General features: G+C 42.5%; 1 protein-coding gene across 1 annotated transcript in view; it reads left to right on the plus strand.

Moving 5' to 3' along the window:
- Window positions 1-24,275, plus strand: part of LOC126484664 (E3 ubiquitin-protein ligase TRIM71-like) — a 90,258-nt gene that overhangs the window by 32,640 nt on the left and 33,343 nt on the right. Inside the window, exon 4 of the mRNA XM_050108256.1 lies at window positions 14,791-15,073. Within this exon, the coding sequence (XP_049964213.1) occupies window positions 14,791-15,073 (283 nt within the window). The remainder of the gene's footprint in view (window positions 1-14,790; window positions 15,074-24,275) is intronic.

Genomic DNA, 24,275 nt, shown 5'->3' on the forward strand with positions numbered 1-24,275 from the left:
AAATCCATTCTCTCATTCGACACAAACGCGATCGTTTTTTTCTTCGCCACCAAAAGTATTAAAAATGCGCTCTTCCATCGCGATTTGGCCTTTCATGCACAGAACTAAGATTGAAAATAATCTCACGGGGAGATCTCTCACCTCACAGACGCTCTCGCTCTCTGTCTAAACGCTTCAGACACATGTCCTTGCAAGAATGGCTGTTATAGAAAGTGCTCCGCAAGTAATCATCAGTGAAAATGCACTCCTAGTGTAAACCAATCTGAGAGTACTATCTGTGAGTTACCAAACTATCGGAGAAAAAAAAAACCTCACGTGTATCCCAGGTCTGTCTGTCCCACTCTTCGGCGGTCATCCTGAGTGCGAGGTGGGTTTATATGGCGGCGCACTGAAAGCTTCAGCTGGCTCCAATCTTGCTCGATCGGGTGGAAATCAGCAGATACCCCAGGCCACTACATACTGTTGACTGCTGCATCGTGGGGGGAAGGTTCGCATGAGGTGCGAGAGGTGTGGTCTGTTCGTGCGTTGTCCGCAGCTCGTAGTCGTGCGGTGGCGTCCTCACTTCCCGCGCCCGGGCTCGATTCCCGGCGGGGTCAGGGATTTTCCCTGCCTCGTGATGACTGGGTGTTGTGTGATGTCCTTAGGTTACTTAGGTTTAAGTAGTTCTAAGTTCTAGGGGACTGATGACCATAGATGTTAAGTCCCATAGTGCTCAGTTTTTCGTGCGTTGTGATCTTAAAGACAAACCTATCACCGAAATGCTGACTATGACTGGGCAGTATACTGTCTAAGAAGTGGAGGCGACGACGTTTGGAACGCGGATTTACTGCAAACTTCGCACACTCCATGAGGACAACAAAATGTGTAAGCAGTAGCCCGTACTTCTCAAGCGTTATTAAAAAAATCGCGATGTAATTTGGGTCGTCAAATATATACCTGTGCGTGTCCACGACGAAGCGGCGGCAGCCGAGTGGATAGCGTTCAAGCTCCATAATCGCTGGATCGATGAATCGAGTCCAGTTCGTCAGTTTTTTATTTCTATCACAGTAATTTTCTTTACTATTTACATTACAATTGATATAATAGGAAAAATACGTGTAATCGGATGAACTTTTATTAAATTTACAGTGTTATTTGGCAGTCTACAAATTTTTATCATCACAAATAATATAATATTCATAACCATCGACTAGTAAATGACCAAACGCATAAAGTGATAATGAAAATGTATGCTTGCCCGTGTCTTCAAAATTGTTCGTATTTAATGAAAAGAGAACGACAAATTGCTTCTCGTGAAGACGCTATTAAAATACAGTCGATACTGCACGACCAATTATCAGCGCCGGTTCTTATGGAAATACTGCGTTATGCATGGTTTGCTTCCAAATTATCTTCTGAAAAAGAAGTTTCTGAAAATGTTAACAAGGTTTGTTTTGCATGGAAAACTTCAAAAGACCTTGCGTATGCGGAAACGTGGCATTTATTCAACAGAGCTGGTGCCGTTTAACTTTGTTTTCCATGTTTTTACGAAAAATATCATCCTGTAACTTGTATTCGTAATGTCAAAAGCGACGATTAATTGTACATCTTTCGAAAGCAGTCTGTGCCGGTCAAAACTTGGAGGTAACAAGTCGTTTAGGGCTCCTTCCAGGTATAAGGGATTTCTCAAATCACGGACAAGCATAAATTTTCAGTGTCACTTTATGCGTTTCGTCTTTTACTAGTCGATAGTTACAATTATTATATTATTTGTGGTAATAAAAATTTGAAGACTGCTAAATAACACAAGAAATTTAATGACCGTTCGTCAATTACACGAATTTTTCCAATTATATCAATTGTAATAATAAAGAAAAAGACTGTTAGAAATTAAAAAAGAAAAACTGACGAACGGGGATAGATCCATCGATCACGGGGCTTGAACGCTAAGCACTCGGCTGCCACCGCTTCATGGAAAAAATGGCCACGCACAGGTATATATTTGACGACCGAAATTATCTTGAGATTTTCTCAATAACGCTTGAGAAGTACGCGCTACTGCTCACACATTTTGTTGTCCTCATGGAGTACTGCGAGTGTACGAAGTCTGCAGTAAATCCGCGTTGCAAACGTCTTGGCCTCCCCTGTAAATACTGCGCAGCTCTTCAATTACTCTACGTAACGACCACAGCCGGCGAGGCGCCTGACCGCCATACTAGACTACGGTCCGAAACAGGACACGCACATCTTCCTCCTCAACGGCTTGTGTAACGGTGCAAAGCGATACGAAATGGAACGAACACGTAGGGTCAGTGGAATGCTTGTTGGGAGAATTCTAGGAAAGTGTAGCTCACATGTAAAGGAGGCGGTGTATAGTACACTTGTGACCCATTCTTGAGGACTGCTAGTGTGTTCGCAATCACACCAGGTCGGGTTAGAAGAAGACATCGAAGCAATTCAGAGATGTGCTTCCAGACATGTCACCGGTAGGTTAGATCAACATGCGACTACTACGGAAATACTCCCTGAAATCAAATGGGGGAATTTCTGGAAGGAAGGTGCCCTTTTCCTTCGGAAATACTGTTGAGAAGTGGATTTGCATTTGTGGTAGTTTGTAGGACGATTTTACTGCTATTAACACACTTCACTAAGAAGTACAGCGAAGACAAGGCAAGAGAAAAGAACTCAGTGCTGCTATGGAGGCATACACATAGTATAAAATTTAAATTTGTTGTGATTCTTGAGATTCTCACGGCGTATTTGATAATCAAAATATCCACGGGTGTACTGCCGGCCTACAGTGTCCAACGGGCACAATATTTCGGCGATCATACATGTCTCACCTGATGATGGCGACATGTATGATCGCCGAAATATTGTGCCCGCTGGACACTGTAGACCGGCAGCACACCCGTGGATATTATGATTTTTAAATTTGTTGTTGGGGGGGATCTAGTGCTGTGATTTGTAGAATTAGAAGCAAAGACCGCTTGATGTGAAATAGTTTTTCACGACCAGTTTAGGCAGTAACTAGCTGTCATCTTCAGATTTTCAGATCTACAATGCACGGATAAAATAACGTTATGATCGTACAACACTTAACACACAATGAAAGATGTTACCTGAATAATAAAAGTTCCGCGCTTCTCAGAAATATAACTACATATAAGTCTCGTCGCCTTACGAGTACTGAGAACGTGCTTCAAATACGATAACACGGCTGTTTGTCAAATACATAAAACGTGCTAAATAAGATATCGTTGGCACCAATAAGGGGCACAGGGGCAAAAACAGGTACGTAAGTTGAGATGATGCTTGGACGGCAACTCATATTCAGTGGTTAAAAGCCTTATCGCCAGGCGTCGCCGCCGCCGCACCTAGCCGACGGTGTGTACACGGTTTTGGACAACTTTCTAAATAATCAACTACTTAAATTTTTTTTTTAATAAACGGTGTTACTTAAGGGGCTCTGGAACGCCCTATACTTGCAATGTTAAAATAGCGCTTATAAATTACATCTTTCCTCACAAAGTATTTGAGGTAGGAAGTTGAACTTTTTACAGATTATTTATTGGAATATGGGCTGCAACTTAACACAGGGATTTTACAAAATTTTAGTTCAGTAATTAAAGTTGATTTTTTTTCAACTGTAATGAAAATTCACAACATTTTTTTAAATTATTTATTTATATATTCAAAAATATACAGTTTTTTGGAAAAAGGCTGTGTTAAATTATGCAGAAGGTACTGTGTAACATTAACTGAAAGTTTGAAACAAATATGTTTGGAAGATCCTTAGAAAACATGTAATTAGTATGAGAAAATAAAAGTTTTGGGAATCGAGCGACAAAGATTGGATTAACTTTTTAGTGCATTCCAGGTCCATAGGATGGATTATCTTCATCCTCTGCAAACTCCTCCTCCAGCTTCCTCTTGTTCCTCATCCTGTTTACTCTTGCTTGTATTGCTAGACTCTTTACAGCCCTGTCTGCAGCCCGAAGGCGTTCCTTGTCTAAAGCAAGCATCGCTCGTTGTTGTGTTCGTAGATTTTGCTACCATTTTCTTCAGTTGCAGTTACTGCAACACTGTTCCAAAAGGTGGTCATGTATGAACACTTATCACATTTCAGTTGTATTTCACTAGCAAGTCCTACGTGCTTTATTATGGAGAGTTCCAGACCAACTTCACTACAATGAATACATCTTACACAGTTTGAAAAAATTCCTTTGAGAACCGACATATCAAATATTTCATTCACATCCGATTCGCCCATAAAACATTCATAGTTTTCACTCATTGAACCAAGCTTCTTCTGTGAAGTGTTTTCTTTCCCACTTCGACTGCTATGGGCAGGTGTACTTGAGAGGTTAGGTTCACTCACTTGGTTATCGTCTTTATTGTTTACAGTAATAACACATACGTTTGGCTTTCCAACATTTCTCCTTTTCTTAAAAGCCTTCAGAGGATTTCTAATAACTTTACTTTTACTCATTATTATACTTCAACAAAACAGAGACTCAAGAAACAGAATTAATTACGAATATTTTCGAGATAACGACAGAGTAAATAAACATGAAACAATCGACAATCACACCAGCGATATATATTGAACCATCACAGGTTAGCCACAACACATACTTTATCTCACATCACTAAAATGTACCTGATGAACACGGACGTTAATAACAACACCATTTGACAGCAGTTTAACAGCGCCACAGTGGGTCACGCCCATGTAGAACACATTTCAAAAAATATTTAAAAATAGTTGTAGTCTTCGGAATTGAATAAATTATATATCTATTAAAAGGTAATAGTCTACAGATTCAGAAAACGCAAAAAAGTAAAAATTGAACTTTTCATGATTTTGAGCCTTTCCGGAGCCCCTTAACGAAACAATGGACAGGAATGTCGTTTCAACTGGATGGTAAACACTGACGCAGCTCACACCACAAAAAAAGTGCATAATCAGGAATAGGGTCGAGTAGATTACAGGTATCCATGTTTACAGTATGTAAACACCATATACGTGATGGTAGATTAATATCCAGAGCAAGAAAATTTGTTACATTACGTTACAGAAGGTCAGTAAATGGAAGCATATAAACATGGCTTGTTATTTATCAATCCAGTCTTTCCTGCTTTTGTTAGTTCGCACTTCATGACTTACGTTACATTACGTGCCTATGTTACATCTAAGGATGTGCTCAGTACCAAGCCACGTTTATGTGCTTCCATTTAGTGACTGCATATTACGTAACGTAATAATACATTGCTCTAGGTATCAATTTACTATAATTTACGCGTTATCTGCATAAATAATTATTATCGATACCTGTAATGTGTTCGACCCTATACCTGGTTACGTACTTCTTTTGTGCTGTGTACCATGTCTGTCCTTCTCGTCCAGTTGTAAATACGTTCCCGTCTATAGTTCTGTAGTCTATAATTCGGTTTATTAAAAAAACATGTAAATAGTTGATTTGTACCGTCTTGTAAATAATAGTGCACACATCGTTGCCTTAGTGCGGTGGCGCTGCATCGCGACAAAGCTTGATATGGGCTCTAAAGAGCATCGGCTCAGTCTTCCTGATTTATCTTCGACGCGTCATCTTTACTGATGATGTACCTGTTTCTGCTACTGCACTACTTCCTCGTGCTATGGATATTTTATTAAGCAAGTTCTATGTATTTTACAAATCAGCTATACTATTGTATTTGGAGCATGTTCTCAGTATCCAGAATGAGATTTTCACTCTGCAGCGGAGTGTGCGCTGATATGAAACTTCCTAGCAGATTAGAACTGTGTGCCCGACCGACACTCGAACTCGGGACCTTTGCCTTTCGCGGGCAAGTGCTCTACCATCTGAGCTACCGAAGCACGACTCACGCCCGGTACTCACAGCTTTACTTCTGCCAGTACCTCGTCTCCTACTATTCAGCATGAAGTGCTCTTGGCTTAGGCGTCAGAAAAATTCAACACTCAACGAACTGTGACGTCACACTAGTAACCAAGTCCGACATACGAGGGCCTTTTATAAGTAATGCAATTTCGGTTGAAGGAATGCGGAATTTGTTGTTGGACATAGGGGAATATTTCCGCTTAAACACCTATAGTTTCATAAAGTTGCAATAGGTGGCGGCGCGATACGCAGCCTTGAAAATGGGGTCTTCAACGGACGTCCGTTCCAAGCAGAGAGCTGTCACTGAGTTTCATTTGGAGGAAGACCAGAGCGTTACAGATTGTCGTAGACGCTTGCAGAGTGTGTATGGAGACCTGGCACTGAACAAAAGCAAGGAGTGTTGTTGAACGAGGCGCCCGTCGTCATGGTAACAACATCGCGCAAAACAATAGGGTCCTCAGCATGCCGGCCGGCTGCATATACCTGTGACTTGCTGCAGTGTAGGAACGTGCGCGCACTCTCATCCGAGGTGATCGGCGGATACAAAAGAAATTCTCCTCCATGACAACTCAAGGCCTCACACGAGTCTGCGCACCCGAGAGGAGCTCACAGAACTTCACTGGACTGTTCTTCCTCATCCAGCCTGTATCTCTCACATTCCGACCTCAGTCTGTTCATCCCAATGAAGGGTGCATTCCGCGGGAAGCAGTATGTGAATGCTTGGGAGGTAATTGATACAGCAAGACGTTGGCTCACTGGTACCATGCAGGAATACAGGCCTCCCAGTAAGGTGGCGTAATGCCGTCGCATTGCACGGATATTATGTTACAAAATAGGGTTTTGTTGGCAAAAGAGAGGGGAATATTGTGGTGTATTAGAATCCTGAATAAAACCAACCTGCTTCCAGAAAAACGCCCCTCGTACATCGTGAACGGTCAGCTGCGTCAGGGACCGGGTGGGAAATCGCTAAATCAGTGGAAACTGTATCATGTAATATGTTATCGAGAACTTCAGTCTGTTTAAACACGCAGGTGCGAAGTATTAATGTGGTCTCAAATAGTAATTCGCTCCCTGTTAGAGACGATTGCTGCAGCTGGTGGGACGTGAAGTACGTGCTGTGACGTACGCCGCAGTGCCCCAGTGAGGAGCGCATGACGTCACTGATGTAAAAGTCTATACCAGACGTTTCCTAGCCCACTTTAGAGCGCGGCAGAGCCGGTTAGTTCCAAACTCTTGTCTGCGATGAATGCCTTTGTGAGTAGACACAGTCCGTCCAGCTGTTTCCTAAAAAGACGGTGAGCATTTCTGTTGAAACATCTACTAGCAACGAGTTGTCGGTAGTTATCAGCATTTGGTGGTGAATGCGGGCGACCATTACGAGACAGATTGTCGATACTTTCCTCTCAAGGTAGCTTAGGCACACCCCTGTGGTGTACACTGCTTAGACAGGCAAGCTCGCATACTGTCAACCGTTCTTCCGTTAGGCCTAATGTCCAACAAAGTGTCGCACGATTATGCACGAGAGTGCATGGGTGAAGGAAGCACGCGCAGGGGGGATGGAGGAACTACTGCAGCGAGCGAATCGGTCGCTCATTGTCGTGTGATCATGCGCCAGCTTCAGATCGGTTTGGATTTTCCAAGCCTGTCGCTCGACGCAGTGATGAAGTGCGAGAAGCTAATCAATCTAGTGCCAGCACGGAGATGCTCGTGGGACCAGAAGACACCTCAGTGTTACATCAAGAATGTTACCTACAAGTTGTGGGACGAGGTAGCAATGGCATTAGAAGAGACGGGTAATTTTCTTTGCTCTCGTGCGTTCAGTCACCGAGCAATGAAGACGGGATCATAAGTGCAATTTTTTTTCCCAGTTTGTCCCAAATTCTTAAAAGCGTTGTTTTGTGTGTAAAGATCTATTACGGTAAAAATTCTTGGTGACGTTAAGAGGCAGGAGCTGTCTGACTAGTTCCCTTGCCCATTGCTGTAAACTGTTGTAAGCAAAACTTAACTAAGGCAGGAGCTGGGGAGTGCCAGTGAAAGTTAAACCTGAGGACGAATATTAGAGTGTAACTTCGTAGCAAAGTAGTTTCTTGCACCATTGCTGAAGGAATTTGAGAAATTTGTCATAAGAAACCAGGATAATTTGTAATGACGCAAATTAAGATACTTAAAAAAATAAGGCTTAAGCTTAATTAGAAGAGACAACTACACAAACACTCTACTTATGTTACACAATGGTGATTTAACAGTCTTGTAAAACCGTCACAGTCCACTCCAGTGACCCATAATAGAATCTCATCTCACGTATCGACAAATAACTTTTTAATTTTACAGTACAATACATATGTAAATGGTGACAGTATTGTTTAATAATACAGTACGTTGCCAAGTGCTTGATGCTTGGGAGCATAATTTTAAGTGTCCGTCACATACGATTCTCAACAAACAGGTTGTATGCTCTACTTTCACCTCTGATGCAACGGCACTAGTTCTATCATGTGATCTGAAAATTGGTAAAGGCCTGTCCGGATTATCTGTTTCGTTGGAAAGTTCACAGAGCCTCCTTTGTCAATTACTCTATGGTGTAGCAAAGTAATTCATTTTTCATAGTATCCTGTTTTGTCAGGGCCAGCGTCAGTTTCTTCCAGTGAAAGACGCCACTTAATTGCCTTTAGTCCAAAAGCACTTTAGACCACTTGTCTTGCGTACGATGATCGTTTATTGAATAACTCAACGCTGATGGCTCAAATTTGTTGTAAAGGGATATGGCAGCATGGGATAACTTAAAGGGAATGCCTCTGTCGCCTAGAAAGACATTTAGTACTCTATTTATTTCTAGGAGGCTTTTTCTCGCTGCATAATTGCAGAGCTCAAATTCGTGACCGCACTTCACTCTGTCCGCCGTAGGTTCCACCATTGACGCTAATGAACCTGTAATTAGCTCCCACGACTGCTTGCAACACAATTGAGAAAAAATTCCTTCAGCTGCAGCACGTACTTCCAGAAAGCTTCAGGAACTTGATTCTAACATGTTTGCAACATACACAGCTTAAGGTTCCAATGTCCCAAGATTTTGTCGTGATGCATTACACTTTAGATTATGGAAACTGCGAACATTGTATCACCGATACAATGCTCCAAACAGCCGATGCGAATAACCCAAAGTTTCAAATGACGTACTGGTTGCGGCCCTGTGAAATTAAATTACTCACTGTATGAATAACACGAGTAACAGCCATCGCAACGATATTTTGTTGTAACTTCAGGAACGAAGAAAAATTGACAGTCAGAGGAATTATTTGCGGAGAGAAGGTAAAGATACGAGTATGTCTAAACAATATCCTTCCCTCACTCAGATGATGATCCAGACGGACACTATCAGTCCAAACAACATACAAAACAGAATTATCAATGAAGTATAAAAGAATGCTTCTGATGACGAAGATAAATGGGATAGTCAGGTTGACTCGAGTGCAACGTGTAGTAGTGAAGAACAATATACTAATAATGATTATTTAGATGGTATTAAAGACAAGGACACAACTGCAAACCACGGCAACGGCTACAATTCAAGAAAAAAATTCAAGCGCCCGTGAAGAAATCAGATTCAGAAGACAGATTATATTGAGAAACCAGCGCCTACTTGAAACGGAAAACAAGCGTTCCTTTCTTCAGAATCAGGCTGCACATAACTGAGAGAGTGATTATTTTTAATTTTTGTTGCCACATCGGCGTGACCTTCATCCACATACGAAGTTATGCACACGTGGAAAAGGAATTAACGATCTCATAAGGGAGCAAGAACAGCGGCTCTTCCTTCAACAACATTAGTCATCCGAAACAGTCGTATCTTCTGGGTACAACACGGCAGACAACAATTCTACAGGTCCTTGCTACAGTGAATTTAATTTTCAGTAGAAGTGTCGTTTTTACAATTTCGGTTTTACATTACTTTTGAACGACTTCTTTTCTAAACAACTTATTTGAAGGTTTTGTGAAAGTACGTTGCAATGAATAAAACACTTACCTTGGAGTAACTGCCAGAAATTCTTTAGGTGTCAGTTTCTCTGAAGCCACTATATCCTCAGTATGGGTTAGTGGGTATAGAAAGGTGTATTCACTTATTCTAAAGTAGGGGAAATAATGCTCATCGTTTTCCGGCGCGTTCTTATTTAAGCGAGCAAGTTCTCTACACAAAGTTATTTTGTATCAGCCCGTTCACACGGGACTCCCAAAACCGGACTTCGTAAAAAATTTCCCAATACCGCTTCTGGCTCATGTAAACACTTAAAATTAGTCTGGAAATACGCTTCTAGTTATCGGTTTTCCAATTCCACAATCTATTTTCGCTCCCAGGCTGTCAGATTTCGCCTTGTTTTTAAAAATTTTCGGCTAATATGTACGGATTAGCTTTTTGTACAGTGAATGATAAGTTGATTTATTAGACTGAAGCTATTTATACCTCGTCTAACTGAAGAGAAATAGCGATTTTTCTGACTAAATCGGAAACTATAACCGCTGTTTTTCAGACGCTATATTTAACTAGGCTAACAAATCCGTATCAGACCTTAACATGTAAATACGACAGCGGAAAACCGTTTCCGAAATCCGATTTTCGGCTTTCGGAAGACGTGTCGCATGTAAACGTAGTGTGTAAGATACATTCACCATTTCTTTCTTCCGTCCTTTGTTTCTTCGTCTTCTGATATGTCAAGTGTATACCGGTACATAAAAAGTAATTCGAGGAAAGACATGACACCTTAACTAGCAAAAGAGGCCGACTGCGCTGATTTGGTCGATAGCGTGACACACGAGGACCTGTGACGGTGTCAAGCGTATTTATGCACCAGTGAAAACCTAGTCATTAACTACAACGGGCGCTCAGTCTTAGCTCGTAATGACACACAGAGGCACACTGATTGAACGGCGTAGACAAGCTCCAAACAACGTTCACAAAAGAAACTGTGTGTGACGAAAGGTCTGAAACCTGGATTCGGGAAACCATTCCTTCTTAAATGCCAGATTCATCTGTCCATAGTAGAAAGTCACAATACACACCAGCGCCACCACACCACACAAAGTTGTCCGCTAGAAAAAAGCATTGTTAATGTCTCACCGTGACCGATGAAAACTATGTACGATGCGCAGAATTTGTGGGTTCGCTGATGGTCTGTTTGTTCCATAAACAGCACAAAAATTTAAAACCGTGCGTTGCCGCGTCGGATCTAAGCTGGTATTTCCAATTTCCGTAACGTGCCACTGTGTGAATGAGTGAAAAGGCATCCGTTCTGTTCAGACGCTTGCAGCTAGAGTTAAAATAAGATCACATTCGTGTGATTATTTTTAAATTATATTTCATTGTATTTCAAAGACTTTTACGTATGTTACGTATCTTGCTGTCTTCGTTGGTGTCTCGATCCGAATATAAATAGTTATTCTGAACTTTTAGCTTCACTTGCACCCCTGACTACGTTTTAGCTAGGCTCAAAATAGCCAGTTACATAACGGCTAAGATATGAAGTTGAACTACAGGTTCCTCTTAAAATTGTTTGGGTGATTGGCGTATAAAGAGCCTAGAATAAAGTGTGGCAATTCATTGTGGTGTTCGAACCACGTGAAGAGTTGATGCTGCCTTCCTCACAGAGTTTCTTCTCCATTTCATTGACACGTCCTTTCATGGCGCAACGAATGCAGGAAAGGAATTGCTCTGCAGACTAATGGCGGACTTTGCGCCCAAAAAGATCTTCCATTTTTCGAAAATGACAGCAGACAGCTCAGTGTGTTGTTGAAGATAAATTTGTAGCCATGTGATGAGGTATCCACTACTCCAAAAACAAGTACAAATTTCGCGTTCTCTCAAAGGATATTTGTAAATTTAATTTCTTCTAATACAGATCTGCAGCATGTATGATTTCTTTAAAGGTTATAATTTTGCGCTTGTAGCGGAAAAAACTTTAACAGCCGTAAGTTGTAAATTTGTGACAGGCCAGAGTCCACAGACATCATAAATGTCAAAATTGCTGAGGAAAAGTGGCTGTATGTGTTTGACTTGTGCTACTCATTCGTGTCTATGAGGGACAGTCAAATGAAAATGAGACCATGGAATGATTCCATTCAAAGTAATCACTACACATTAAAACATTTATTGGACTGGGAAATGTGATAATCAATTCTTGTTTCCTAGAACGTGGTCCGCTGCTGACGGATCCACAACCACACCCACTCTTGCACTTCATCTGACTAACCTGTGTGTGTGTGTGTGTGTGTGTGTGTGTGTGTGTGTGTGTGTGTGTGCTTGCATGGATGTGTCTTCAGGTCTCCAAAGACGTGAAAAAAACACAGGATGAATGGTCCTGGATGTATAGAGGATGTTTCAGGGTTTCCCAACCGAACTGCTGAAGCGTAGCCTCCGTCTGACAGACAGTGGAGGGTGGAGGTATCATGCGACAGAACGATTCCGTCAGATAGTGTTCCTGAGCATTTTGACTCTGTGGCATGTCGCAGTCTCTGCAAAGTATTTTCATAGTGCTATGCATTGATTGAGTCCACGCTCGAGCAACTCGACAAGCAGAGGCCTCTACATTCGGAACTTGTATGGAGAGCTTTGGATTTCTTTGGCAGGGAAGATTTGAGAAGGTCCCACTGTTGGCTTTGACATTTGGCCTTGGGCTCAAAATGATGGCACTAGGTCTGTTTCAGACGGACAAGGAAATAAGAGTGGGTGTGGTTGTGGATCCATCAGTGGCCAACTGTGTTCTATGAAATAGGAATTGATTGTCTTGTCTTCCATTGGGATAAATGTCTTAACATGTACAGTGATGACTTCAGAATGCAACCATGACATGGTCCCATTGTGGTGGGTGTTTATTATTTGACTACCCCTTAAATTGTCAAGTGATGCTCATTGAACTGAAGTACTTCACTGAGTTGATACACACCAGGAAACCTCCCACCCCCATCTGCACTACCAGTTCTATAAAGACTCAAATTCCCATGTATTCAACAGCTTCGTAGATCAAATTAGCTCACAAGTGAATTAGTGCATGAAATATTGGACATTAAGCATGAGAAACCTTTATGGCTGAAGACACAAAACTGTAGTTATGTTGCTTCCAATAGTTTCTAATTATTAACTCATAGGTTAATGAAAAGCTCGTTCCTCGTGCAACTCAGTGGTTATAAGTCATATTTTTTGAAATTCTTGCCATACGATGACAATGCCTGCAAAATTTGTCAGGAAGAGTGTTATCAGTAGGCCTATTTAATTAGTAAATTAAATCATCATGCCTCGTGCATGAAAAGTGAAGATATAGAGAACAATAAACTTTTACTTTCATTATTCTGTATGTGTGGGTGGGAGGAAGGAGGAGGTAGGAGGTGGTCATCAACAAAACATTTGAAATTACATGTAAAGTTTGTTGGGAGCTGTAATAGTACTCTCACAAATACTGCACGAATATAGTCTGGGTAATGTGTGTATCATGAGTTACACCACCCTAAGATATACATCCTAACTGAAGATACAGTTTCTATCTTCAGTACTTCTGTGTCAAACCTTTGAAGTAAGCTTACATCTCTTGAAGAGTAGATTGTGACAGGAATTTAACTGTTGCCTCGTGGAAGTCATTAGTTGGGCAACTCACAACTGGCTCTGGATGACTGGGCAACCCTGTTTGCCATTTTGTGATACAGATAATACACAAAGGTCAGGCAATAACTATAAACTGCTATCTTATGGTATGTGTACCTAAGATTTTAAAAGTACAGACCAGACTGGTTAAAGTGATTCCTTGTGCCACCAAAATGATCCTGCTGACAGGAGTGCCAAGAAACTGAGCATTTCTTAAAGATCCATTTAGCCACAACATACCTTATGATGCACAAACAGCATCTGGGCTCTGAGTTGAGATGATGACAAAGATTAAAGTATCTCACTGATGCATTTTTGCTCCACGGGAAGCGGAAGTGGCTTTGCAGAACAGCTATCTCGTAGTGGTTTACCATTGAGAAACAATTAAATTACGTAAGAAGGCATATGAGTTGCTGGAGAGTTGCTCAGTGGAATATTTTCATAGTGTCTCATGAAAGGATATGCACTGATCATAAATTTTCCCTATGATTGGCTTTTGTGAAAGCTTATGAAAACATTATGTCCAACTGTTCATACATGACAATCAATGGTGATGTGGTTTCCTCTTAGAATTGGGCATTTCAGAGTTCTGAGAACAAAAACTGCCTCATCTTTGTCGTGTTAGAGAACACAGCTGTAGGAGAGGCAATTTTGGCAAGAGAGATCATTTAGGATTCTCGTTTTGGGGAGAACATAGCTCTAAGGATAGTGACTAACACCTTTCTGCTGATTTTTAATTTGTTACACACTGTTTGTATGGAGTATTCCATTAAGCAAATTGAGAATTTATGTAGTGCTTGCAGAATATACTTTTTAATTGTATAGTTTACAAATTATTATTTCAATTTCTGCAGGGGAGAAAATGGGACAGAAATACCAAACAAAATCTAATTTTGTACTGGCATGCTGAATATTACACTTAAACTACATAAAATGTATGTTACATAGGATTTAAACTCGGCAGTACTCTACTAGGCTTACTTTGTAATGTGCTGAAGTAGTATCTTGTAAAGATAGGCTGTGTATGAAATGTGACCAAGTAAATTCTGATTTAATGAGAAATTTTGTGTACATCTATAACAACTAGGATAATATTTCACAGTAAAGTCAGTGGCAGCTCATAAGCAAACATTGGAAATTATCTTGTGAAAGGCTCATTTGGGGACCCATGTTTACTGGATAGTTTTGTTTCTGCTATTGTACACTTTCACCGCGCGTGCGCGTGCAATTATTATTAATGAGTAATGTGAAGGTAATGAAAATGTTGTACTTTGTTTGCAGAATGGCTCCATCATATTCAAATTTCCAAATGAATCACACCCCTTGTCCACCTCAGCAAATGCAAGATCAGCAACTTTCTCAGTGCCAGCCGCAAGAAGACTATCAGCACTGCCCGTCTCCACTGTTAAATGACAATCAATGCTGCCTGAGCCCTGGATTTCCACCTATTACTATGCCAACTCAACAAGTGCCTATATCTAGCCAGGTACCATCAGTTACGGGACCACAAACTCAGCAGGATAATTTGAGAGATCCTGTGGACTTAATTAGTGATTTTCTACAGGTATGCTTTGACAGAAAGCTGAACTAGTAAAATTAAATTGTAGTATTTAGTGGTATAATAATGTACAGAAAGTTCTGGTTGAGAATTAAGAATTATTTAGGAATAAAGGACATAACTCACAGAAAGACAGAAGAGCTGTGTTGTTGATAGGTGCACAAATAAAAGGTGCAGAGATTTGCTAGCTTTCAGAATGGACTTCACTTTTCAGACTTAAAGGAAAAACATGCAAGTGCGTGCACATGAGGTTTATGCCAGGGAGGTTGCAGGAGCGAAGGGTGTGCTGTAAGGATAGTTCCTGTCTGTGCAGCTCAGAAAGGTGGTGGTGGTGGTGGTGGTGGTGGTGGCACGGGTTGTGAACCAGCCTTTGAAATCTTGCACATAGTGCCACTGGGTGGTCCACCTTGTTCTTGGCAACAGTTTTGCAGTGGCCATTCATTCTGGTTGACAGCTAGTTGATTGTCATACCAATGTAAAAGACTGTGCTGTGGTTGTAGCAGAGCTGATACATGACATGGCTGCTTTCCCAGGTGGACCAGCCTCTGATGGGGTAGGTTAAGCATGTGACAGGATTGGTATAGGTTCATAATGGGTGGGTGGATTTGGAAAAGAAAGTTCATTCCAAAAGTTAGCCAAGCTCTGTACCTTTTGTTTGTTTTGTTGTGCTTCTGCCTTTCAGTGAATTGTCTCCTTTATTCCTAAATAATACTATTTAATGGCATCCACAATCATCTGACTCAGTGATAGAACTGGGTAACATTATGTGGCTGCATATTGTTGAACTGAACATATTTGTGGCCTTTGCAAGTAAACAAACTTTGTATTAATAATAATTTTAATAATAATGAAATCTATCATACCTATTTCACATTATGTCATAGGCAGAAATATATGGGGGTCAACCAAAGATCTAGGTGGCCACAAGATCAACAGTCTTGTGGTGTTATGAGTGATTCAACAATCTAGATGATGCTAGATTAAATACATGTTAACTTCTCTTCCCTAATTGTGCAGTGTTTGAATTTTTGAACTTTTTCACATTGTCTGTAATTTTTGTTGATACACTGCTGTGCATTAAATAGTTATAGCCATTTTTCACTACTGTATTCATTGTGAACTGATCTATATTAGCAGCTAACAAAAATATAACCACTGTTTCGTGTAAATTATTTTCCAAAAATTTTGTGTTCAGTTTTTTCAAGTCATCTGTACAATGATTCTTATTATATTTTCTGATAGAACTTGCATGCATAATCTATCACTTCATATATCATAAATTTCATGTGCTAGAAAACAGTCATAAAAAATGGAAAATAATATACTTCCAGTGTTCGTTAGCATGACAGCACTTCAACAAAGAAGGGTCTCTTGTTCTTCAGAGTGGTAAGCGCGAGTATAGTAATGAGGTTACTCTATAGCTGGGGGCATTGTACACACTTGCAAAAGAGTAGGTCAACAACATGTGGCACATTTGTCACACTAAAAAAATAAATTGTGACAAAACTCAAAATAATGTGATTCAACAAATATCTTGTTAACACATTCCCTGTGGAGGAAGGTTTGATGTCTCACCTCTACTGCATATTGGACCACTGGTGACCTGACAAAAAATTTTCTGAAATGTGGCTCAGGGCACCAGTGTCTCAAATGCTGCAAGTGTGATTATACCCCTGTATGATGTTACTTCACCACGTAAGTGCTTGCTGGGCTGTCTGTAGCAAAGGGGACATACCTCTGCATAAGCTGTTGCAATATTGGCCAGCTAGACCCCAAAACAACCACAAAACAATGTGCTTTCCTTGCATATTTTTGCAGTACTGCTTTATTTCATAACCTCATATCTTACAGGAAACAATACTAAGAAACAGTTTTCAAAATTACTTTGGACTTTCTAACAATTAGAATCTTGAAATAGTCATACTTGATTTTGTTGTCTTTGCTTTTTTGTTTTTGAAGGACATTTTACCTCCCAATTTATTTGCAAACACACACAAACAAGTCATACAAACAATACAAAAATTCGTTATTAACATAACCTTTGCAACATTTAAACGGTGCAATCTTAAAAAGTCATTCCTAGATATGGTTTTTAGTGGAATGACTCCCCCTGCTCACCACTCTTTGGCGGGTACATGCTTTGCTACTGTGGGGCCCCAGCCTTTGCAGCATCTTTTCTCTTCCGTGCTGGATGTCTATCCTCTTGCCATTCTTTTCCCCTCCCTTGTGGAACATATCTGGTGTGTTATTGGGAATGTTCTGCTTTGTCTGTCACTGACATAAGAAGTCTCTCACCACTGTTTTTTGTTCCCTTTTCTTTTCTTAGTTGCCCTTCTCCTATCCTTCCTCCGCTTCAGCATTTGAAGTCCTCCTTCCTCTTCCTCCTCCCCCTCCTCTTCCTCTTCCTCCTCCCCCTCCTCTTCCTCTTCCTCCTCCCCCTCCTCTTCCTCTTCCTCCTCCCCCTCCTCTTCCTCTTCCTCCTCCCCCTCCTCTTCCTCTTCCTCCTCCCCCTCCTCTTCCTCTTCCTCCTCCCCCTCCTCTTCCTCTTCCTCCTTCCCCTCCTCTTCCTCTTCCTCCTCCCCCTCCTCTTCCTCTTCCTCCTCCCCCCCTCTTCCTCTTCCTCCTCCCCCTCCTCTTCCTCTTCCTCCTCCCCCTCCTCTTCCTCTTCCTCCTCCCCCTCCTCTTCCTCTTCCTCCTCCCCCTCCTCTTCCTCTTCCTCCTCCCCCTCCTCTTCTTCCTCTTCCTCCTCTTCCTCCTCCCCCTCCTCTTCCTCCTCTTCCTCCTCCCCCTCCTCTTCCTCCTCCCCCCCTCTTCCTCCTCCCCCTCCCCCTCCTCTTCCTCCTCCCCCTCCTCTTCCTCCTCCCCCCTCTTCCTCCTCCCCCTCCCCCTCCTCTTCCTCTTCCTCCTCCCCCTCCTCTTCCTCTTCCTCCTCCCCCTCCTCTTCCTCTTCCTCCTCCCCCTCCCCCTCCTCTTCCTCCTCCCCCTCCCCCTCCTCTTCCTCTTCCTCCTCCCCCTCCCCCTCCTCTTCCTCTTCCTCCTCCCCCTCCCCCTCCCCCTCCTCTTCCTCTTCCTCCTCCCCCTCCCCCTCCTCTTCCTCTTCCTCCTCCCCCTCCCCCTCCTCTTCCTCTTCCTCTTCCTCCTCCCCCTCCTCTTCCTCTTCCTCTTCCTCCTCCCCCTCCTCTTCCTCTTCCTCTTCCTCCTCCCCCTCCTCTTCCTCTTCCTCTTCCTCCTCCCCCTCCTCTTCCTCTTCCTCTTCCTCCTCCTCTTCCTCTTCCTCTTCCTCCTCCCCCTCCTCTTCCTCTTCCTCTTCCTCCTCCCCCTCCTCTTCCTCTTCCTCTTCCTCCTCCCCCTCCTCTTCCTCTTCCTCTTCCTCTTCCTCTTCCTCTTCCTCTTCCTCTTCCTCTTCCTCTTCCTCTTCCTCTTCCTCTTCCTCTTCCTCTTCCTCTTCCTCTTCCTCTTCCTCTTCCTCTTCCTCTTCCTCTTCCTCTTCCTCTTCCTCTTCCTCTTCCTCTTCCTCTTCCTCTTCCTCTTCCTCTTCCTCTTCCTCTTCCTCTTCCTCTTCCTCTTCCTCTTCCTCTTCCTCTTCCTCTTCCTCTTCCTCTTCCTCCTCCCCCTCCTCTTCCTCCTCCCCCTCCTCTTCCTCCTCCCCCTCCTCTTCCTCCTCCCCCTCCTCTTTCTCCTCCCCCTCCTCTTCCTCTTCCTCTTTCTCCTCCCCCTCCTCTTCCTCTTCCTCTTTCTCCTCCCCCTCCTCTTCCTCTTCCTCTTCCTCCTCCCCCTCCTCTTCCTCTTCCTCTTCCTCCTCCCCCTCCCCCTCCTCTTCCTCTTCCTCCTCCCCCTCCTCTTCCTCTTCCTCTTCCTTCCCCCCTCCCCCCAAATGAACATTTGTGGCCTTCAATCCCACAGAGGATCTACTGCTGCTTTTAGAATCACAGCATTCACTTGTACACTGCCTTCAGGAAACGCTTTGAGCTTTTGCATTTCTTCCCAGTCTGTTTTGACCCTACCCTGATCTCGGCATTCCATCTCGTGGAGGAGTCGTGCTGCTCATTTGAGATAACATTCATAGTCAGCCCATCTCCCTGACTACCCATCTTCAAACTGCTGCAGTTTAGCTTTCCCTTCCTCACTTGACTGTTTCCCTTTGTACTGTTCACATCCCTCCATCATTCAGTGACACCAGCGCAGACTTCCTCCAGCTTATTGGGCAGCTACTTGCCCCTTTCTGCTGCTCGGTGACTTTAATGTGCACTGTCCCCTTTGGGGTTCTCCCAGAAACTGTCAGAGATGCTGACTTTCTTAATCAATCTCTTCTGCATTAACACAGGAGCACCCACATGCCTTTCCTACTTCTCATACGCCTATTCCCATTTGGACCTATCCATCTGCACTGCCTAGCTTGCCCATCCAGTGGTCCATTCTTTTCCACACCTACTCAAGCAACCATTTTCCATGTGCTATCCATTTCCTGACTCCTGCCCCACCTGCATGCAAGCCCAAATGTTAGCTTACTAAGGCTGACTGGCAGCTTTACTCCTCCCTGGCGACCTTCGAAGAAGATAAGATGATGATTTCCCGAGTTGCAATGACAAACTGGAATAGCGCACAAACATTATCCTTACCACTGCAGAATGTTCCATTACTCAAACTTTCTCTTTACCATGTCATGTCCCAGTCACACCAAGGCACCAAGGCACACCACAAGGCAATTTGTGTGAACAGACATGCTCTCTGCATTTTTAACTGTCATCCTATGATGGCTCCGATGGCTCTCTGTGACCAAGATCCGTTCCCCAATTTCTGGCCGGACAGTAGCAGATAGTAATCATGGACCCTATTGCTATCTCCAACACCTTAGGCTGCCATTTTGCAGAAATTTTGAGCTCTTCCCACTATCACCCTGCCTCCCTCCATCGGAAACCAGCAGAGGATGCTCAGGCAATACCCTTCTCTTCTCAGAATCATGAGTGCTATAATGCCGCCGTCACTGTGAGGGAGCTAGACCATGCTCTCTTCATTCCCATCCTCCATCCCAGGGCCAGATATTGTCAACATTCAGTTGTTGCAGCATCTCTCTACCAGACAGGCTCTTTCTGCGTAATATGTACAATCACATCTGGGTAGAGTGCATGTTTCCCAGATGCTGGCGTGAAGCCACCGTCATATCCATACCTAAGCCTGGTAAGGACAAACACCTACCTTCTAGCTACTGCCCCCCCCCCCCCCCCCCCCCCGTCCTCACACCCGTTGTGTTTGCAAGGTGACGAATTATATGATTCATGCCCTGCTGGTGTGGTGGCTAAAGTCTTGCAATTTGCTGACCACTGCACAGTCCGGATTTTGAGCACATCATTCTGCAGTTGACCATCTTTGTCACTTCATCCATCCAAGTCATGAATTGTTTTCTGCACAAATCCCAGACTGTGGCCATGTTTTTTGATTTGGAGAAGGCCTATGACACCTGCTGGAGAACTGGTATCCTCTGTACTCTTTACATGTGGGGCTTCCATGACCCCCTGCCCTGTTTCCTTGAGCAATTTTTAAAATACCGGGTTTTCAAGGTGTGTGTGGGTTCTGCCTTGTTGGATGCCTTTATCCAAGAAAATGGTGTACTTTAGGGTTCTGTCCTGAGCTTTTTCCTCTTTGAAACTTCCTGGCAGATTAAAACTGTGTGCCCGACTGAGATTTGAACTCGGGACCTTTGCCTTTCGCTGGCAAGTGCTCTACCAACTGAGCTACCGAAGCATGACTCACGGCCGGTACTCACAGCTTCATTTCTGCCAGTACCTTGTCCTCTTTGCTAGCACCGTTAACCCTATAGTGGCCCGTCTTCTGCCGGGCATCTCCTGCTCCCTTTTCATTGATGACTTTGCCATTTATTGCTGTTCTCCAAGGACCTGTCTCATTGAGCAACGTCTTCAGTGATGTATTGATCATCTTTACTCATGGAGCATTGACAGTGGCTTTTGTTTTTCCACTCATAAAACCATTTGGATGAATTTCTGGTGGCGCAATTGGTTTCTCCCACCAACTTTACATCTTGAGCCTGTTGCCCTTCTGTTCATTGAAATTATGAAACTCATTGGGCTTTTGTTTGATAGGAAACACTCTTGGTCCTCCCATGTATCTTATCTGGCAGCCCATTTATTTGGGCCCTCGTGTCCTCCATGTCCTCAATGGTACTACCTGGGGTGCAGATTGAACCATTCGCCTCCATTTGTACTGGTCCTGTTTCCACTCAAAATTAGACTACGGGTGCTTTGTTTATGCATCTGCACATCCATCCCTATTATACCGTTTCAATTCTATCCACCATCATGGCATCTGTATGGCTATGGCGCCCTTTCTGGTAGCCTGGTTGAGAGTCTGTATGCTGAAACTGCTGAACTAAAACTGTCCTAGCACTGTGACTTTCTCTTAAGCAGGTGTGCATGCCGTTTGTCTGCCATGCATGGCCACCCATCCTATTCCTCCTCCTTCAATGACTCCTTTGATCTCCAGTATGGTGAGCATCCGTATTCTGTTACCTCCTGGAGTCCACTTTTGGCACTTGCTCTGGCAGTTTTATCTTTACTTTACCTGTAACTTTCCCAGTGGGTGTGACCCCTTCACCACCTCAGCTTTATGCGGTGGCCCATGTTCACCTTGGCCTTCATTCAATTCCTAAGGACACTACTGCAGTCTCCCTCTGTCGCCTTCAGTTTCATGACCTTCAGTTGGAACTTTGCGATAGTGTCTTTGTATACACGGATGGCTCTTTGACTGACTGTGGTGTTGGATTTGCCATCATCATTGGTGCCCATGATTTTTGGTTTCGGCTTCTGGCACATTGCTCAGTATTTACAGTTGAGATCTTTGCTCTGTATCAAGCTATGGAGTACATCTGGTGACATAGGCTTTTCAATCGTGTCCTCTGCTCACACTCTCTGCGCGCTGTACACCTCCCAGGAAACCTGTCACTTGTTCACTCTTGATGGAGCCACTGTGATGATTGTGTGGGTTCCTGGTCATGTTGCTCTGCCAGGAAATGAGGCTGCTGAGAAAAACCTTGTTGCTGCACAATGTGCAGTGTTGCCGAAATTTTCTATCCAGTCCCTCAATTTTTCTCAAAGTATTGACTTTATCTATGGAGGAGTGGCACAGGCAGTATTTAGACATAAAAACAAGGCAATGGACTCTCCCTGAAAATTCAAAATGCCATTCTTCCTGTCAAAGTGGTCTTTTCACAATGCAAAATCGAAGCTTTTTCTCTAGAGGTCCAGAGCAGAAGTTCCATTGCAACTTTTCTCCACCATTTCACCCCCTTTCTTAATAGTGAATAGTACCACGCCATCTGGTCACAGCTCCATCACAGCCTTTGGCTTCATTATTACTTCTCCTTTTCTGTTCTCTTTCCCAGAATCCTCTAAAGCATAAGTATGTCCAGAAACTGTTGAAATAATTAGAACTCTTCTTTTATCTATTCTGTTAATTTTTTTTTCATTATCATTCTCTGCTCCACATACTTCCCTTTTTAAGCTGCTTCTCCACAGTATTCTTCAGAAATCCTGGTCTATTTTAATGAATTGTTCCATAGAGAAGCATATTTTCATCTGACAACCTATGCATTAGAGAAAAATTTGTACAGAAATTGTCATTGTAAAGAGTTTTCACAAAGAGGCTTGCACGTTCTCATAGTGATAGCTTCAATGTGATCGACATCTTCCAATTTAGCTTACTCTTGATAGTTACTAAAGACAAAAGTGTGGCTTTCCCCTATACCATTTTTGTACACTATTACTCTATAATTCAGACTTGTTAAGAATATGCAGCATAAAAATTGATCATCTCCAAGGAATCATAGATCTATCAATTACCACATCTCTTCCAGGGGTTAGAGCCTTCTGAAAGTTACTGTGCAGGTGTTCAACTAACAACTGTACTTTAAAAGTCTTGTCATTTATGTTTCTAGGGACATCTTTATCAGCAAACTGCCAGCAAGATGATGAGGTTATAAATCAATCACAAGGCATAGTGGATTTTTTAATTTTATTTTCATACAGTAGATTCTTTGACAAATAAATTGAATTTTCTGAAACCTCATTTAACCCTTTAGTTCACATCATGCCACTAAACCTGATAATTCCTTTCTCAGAAATGTCAGCCCAATTTGCTAGTCAATCTCCCCCTTAGGTTTTGGACAGTTTCGGTGCTGCATATCATTTGTGTCCAACAACGTACAGTATTGCTGTATTGTTTCATATGTATTGTGTTACCAACATTTTGTGAACATTAGGAGGGATGTCAAAACTGGTGAAGATATTAAACTTCTGAATCCCAATCAGAATTATTCTTGTTATATTTTGTCCAGTTGCTTTCCAACTTGGGATACCATTTTCAACAAAACTATTACCATTATCAGAGTTACATATGTTATGATGAATATCCTCAGAACAGGACTCATTATCGCTTACATTTAAATCCAAAGAGGATCTTGTGTCTTGGGACTGTAAGCTGGATCATCAGATGCAGGAGACACATCATAGTCCCTGGAGTCACATTTATTTAGGCATTAGTTCAGATAGTGGTGTGGTCTCTCCTCATCTAATGGTATACCACATCTTTGTTTCCTTGTTACTGGCAGCCCAGAAGTAGATAGATCCATTTTTAGCTAAACATGAGATGAAACATGATCACTACTGGTGGGCAACCATAATTATTATAGAAGATAAACAATAATTTCATAACCATAAACAATATTTTGCCACATACATTGAAGCAGCTGTTCTTGCCTGCTAACACTAACAGATGGTGGCATGTGAATTTTAATGTACAACAATAAGTGACCTGTTTTCTCTAGTGTTTGGTGCTAAAAGTGTGCAGCACAACAATCTGGACACATGGTGACCTGAACGATTGAAAACCAGCATGAAAAAGTGTTATCAGGTCACTGGTGGGCCAAATGGAAGCAATTTGAATTATTTATCTCATTGTAAATAAGTATATACCTTTGAGCTTTTTGCAGCTCAGAATTTGACATAATAACCACTTCTGCAATTTTGGGAAGTCATTGAAATCCACGCCCATCGGGTGGAAGGAAATGCATCTGAACACGTGATGGGCCAATTATCAGAGAACATGTTAACATAAGTAACTTGAAGTATAAGAAAATGCATAAGCAGTAAGAGAAGTGCAACCTGATCTTTTGATTATTTGATAATTGTTTGCTTTT

This window comes from Schistocerca serialis, chromosome 6 (genome assembly GCF_023864345.2).
Source record: "Schistocerca serialis cubense isolate TAMUIC-IGC-003099 chromosome 6, iqSchSeri2.2, whole genome shotgun sequence".
In the NCBI taxonomy this organism is placed as follows: domain Eukaryota; kingdom Metazoa; phylum Arthropoda; class Insecta; order Orthoptera; family Acrididae; genus Schistocerca; species Schistocerca serialis.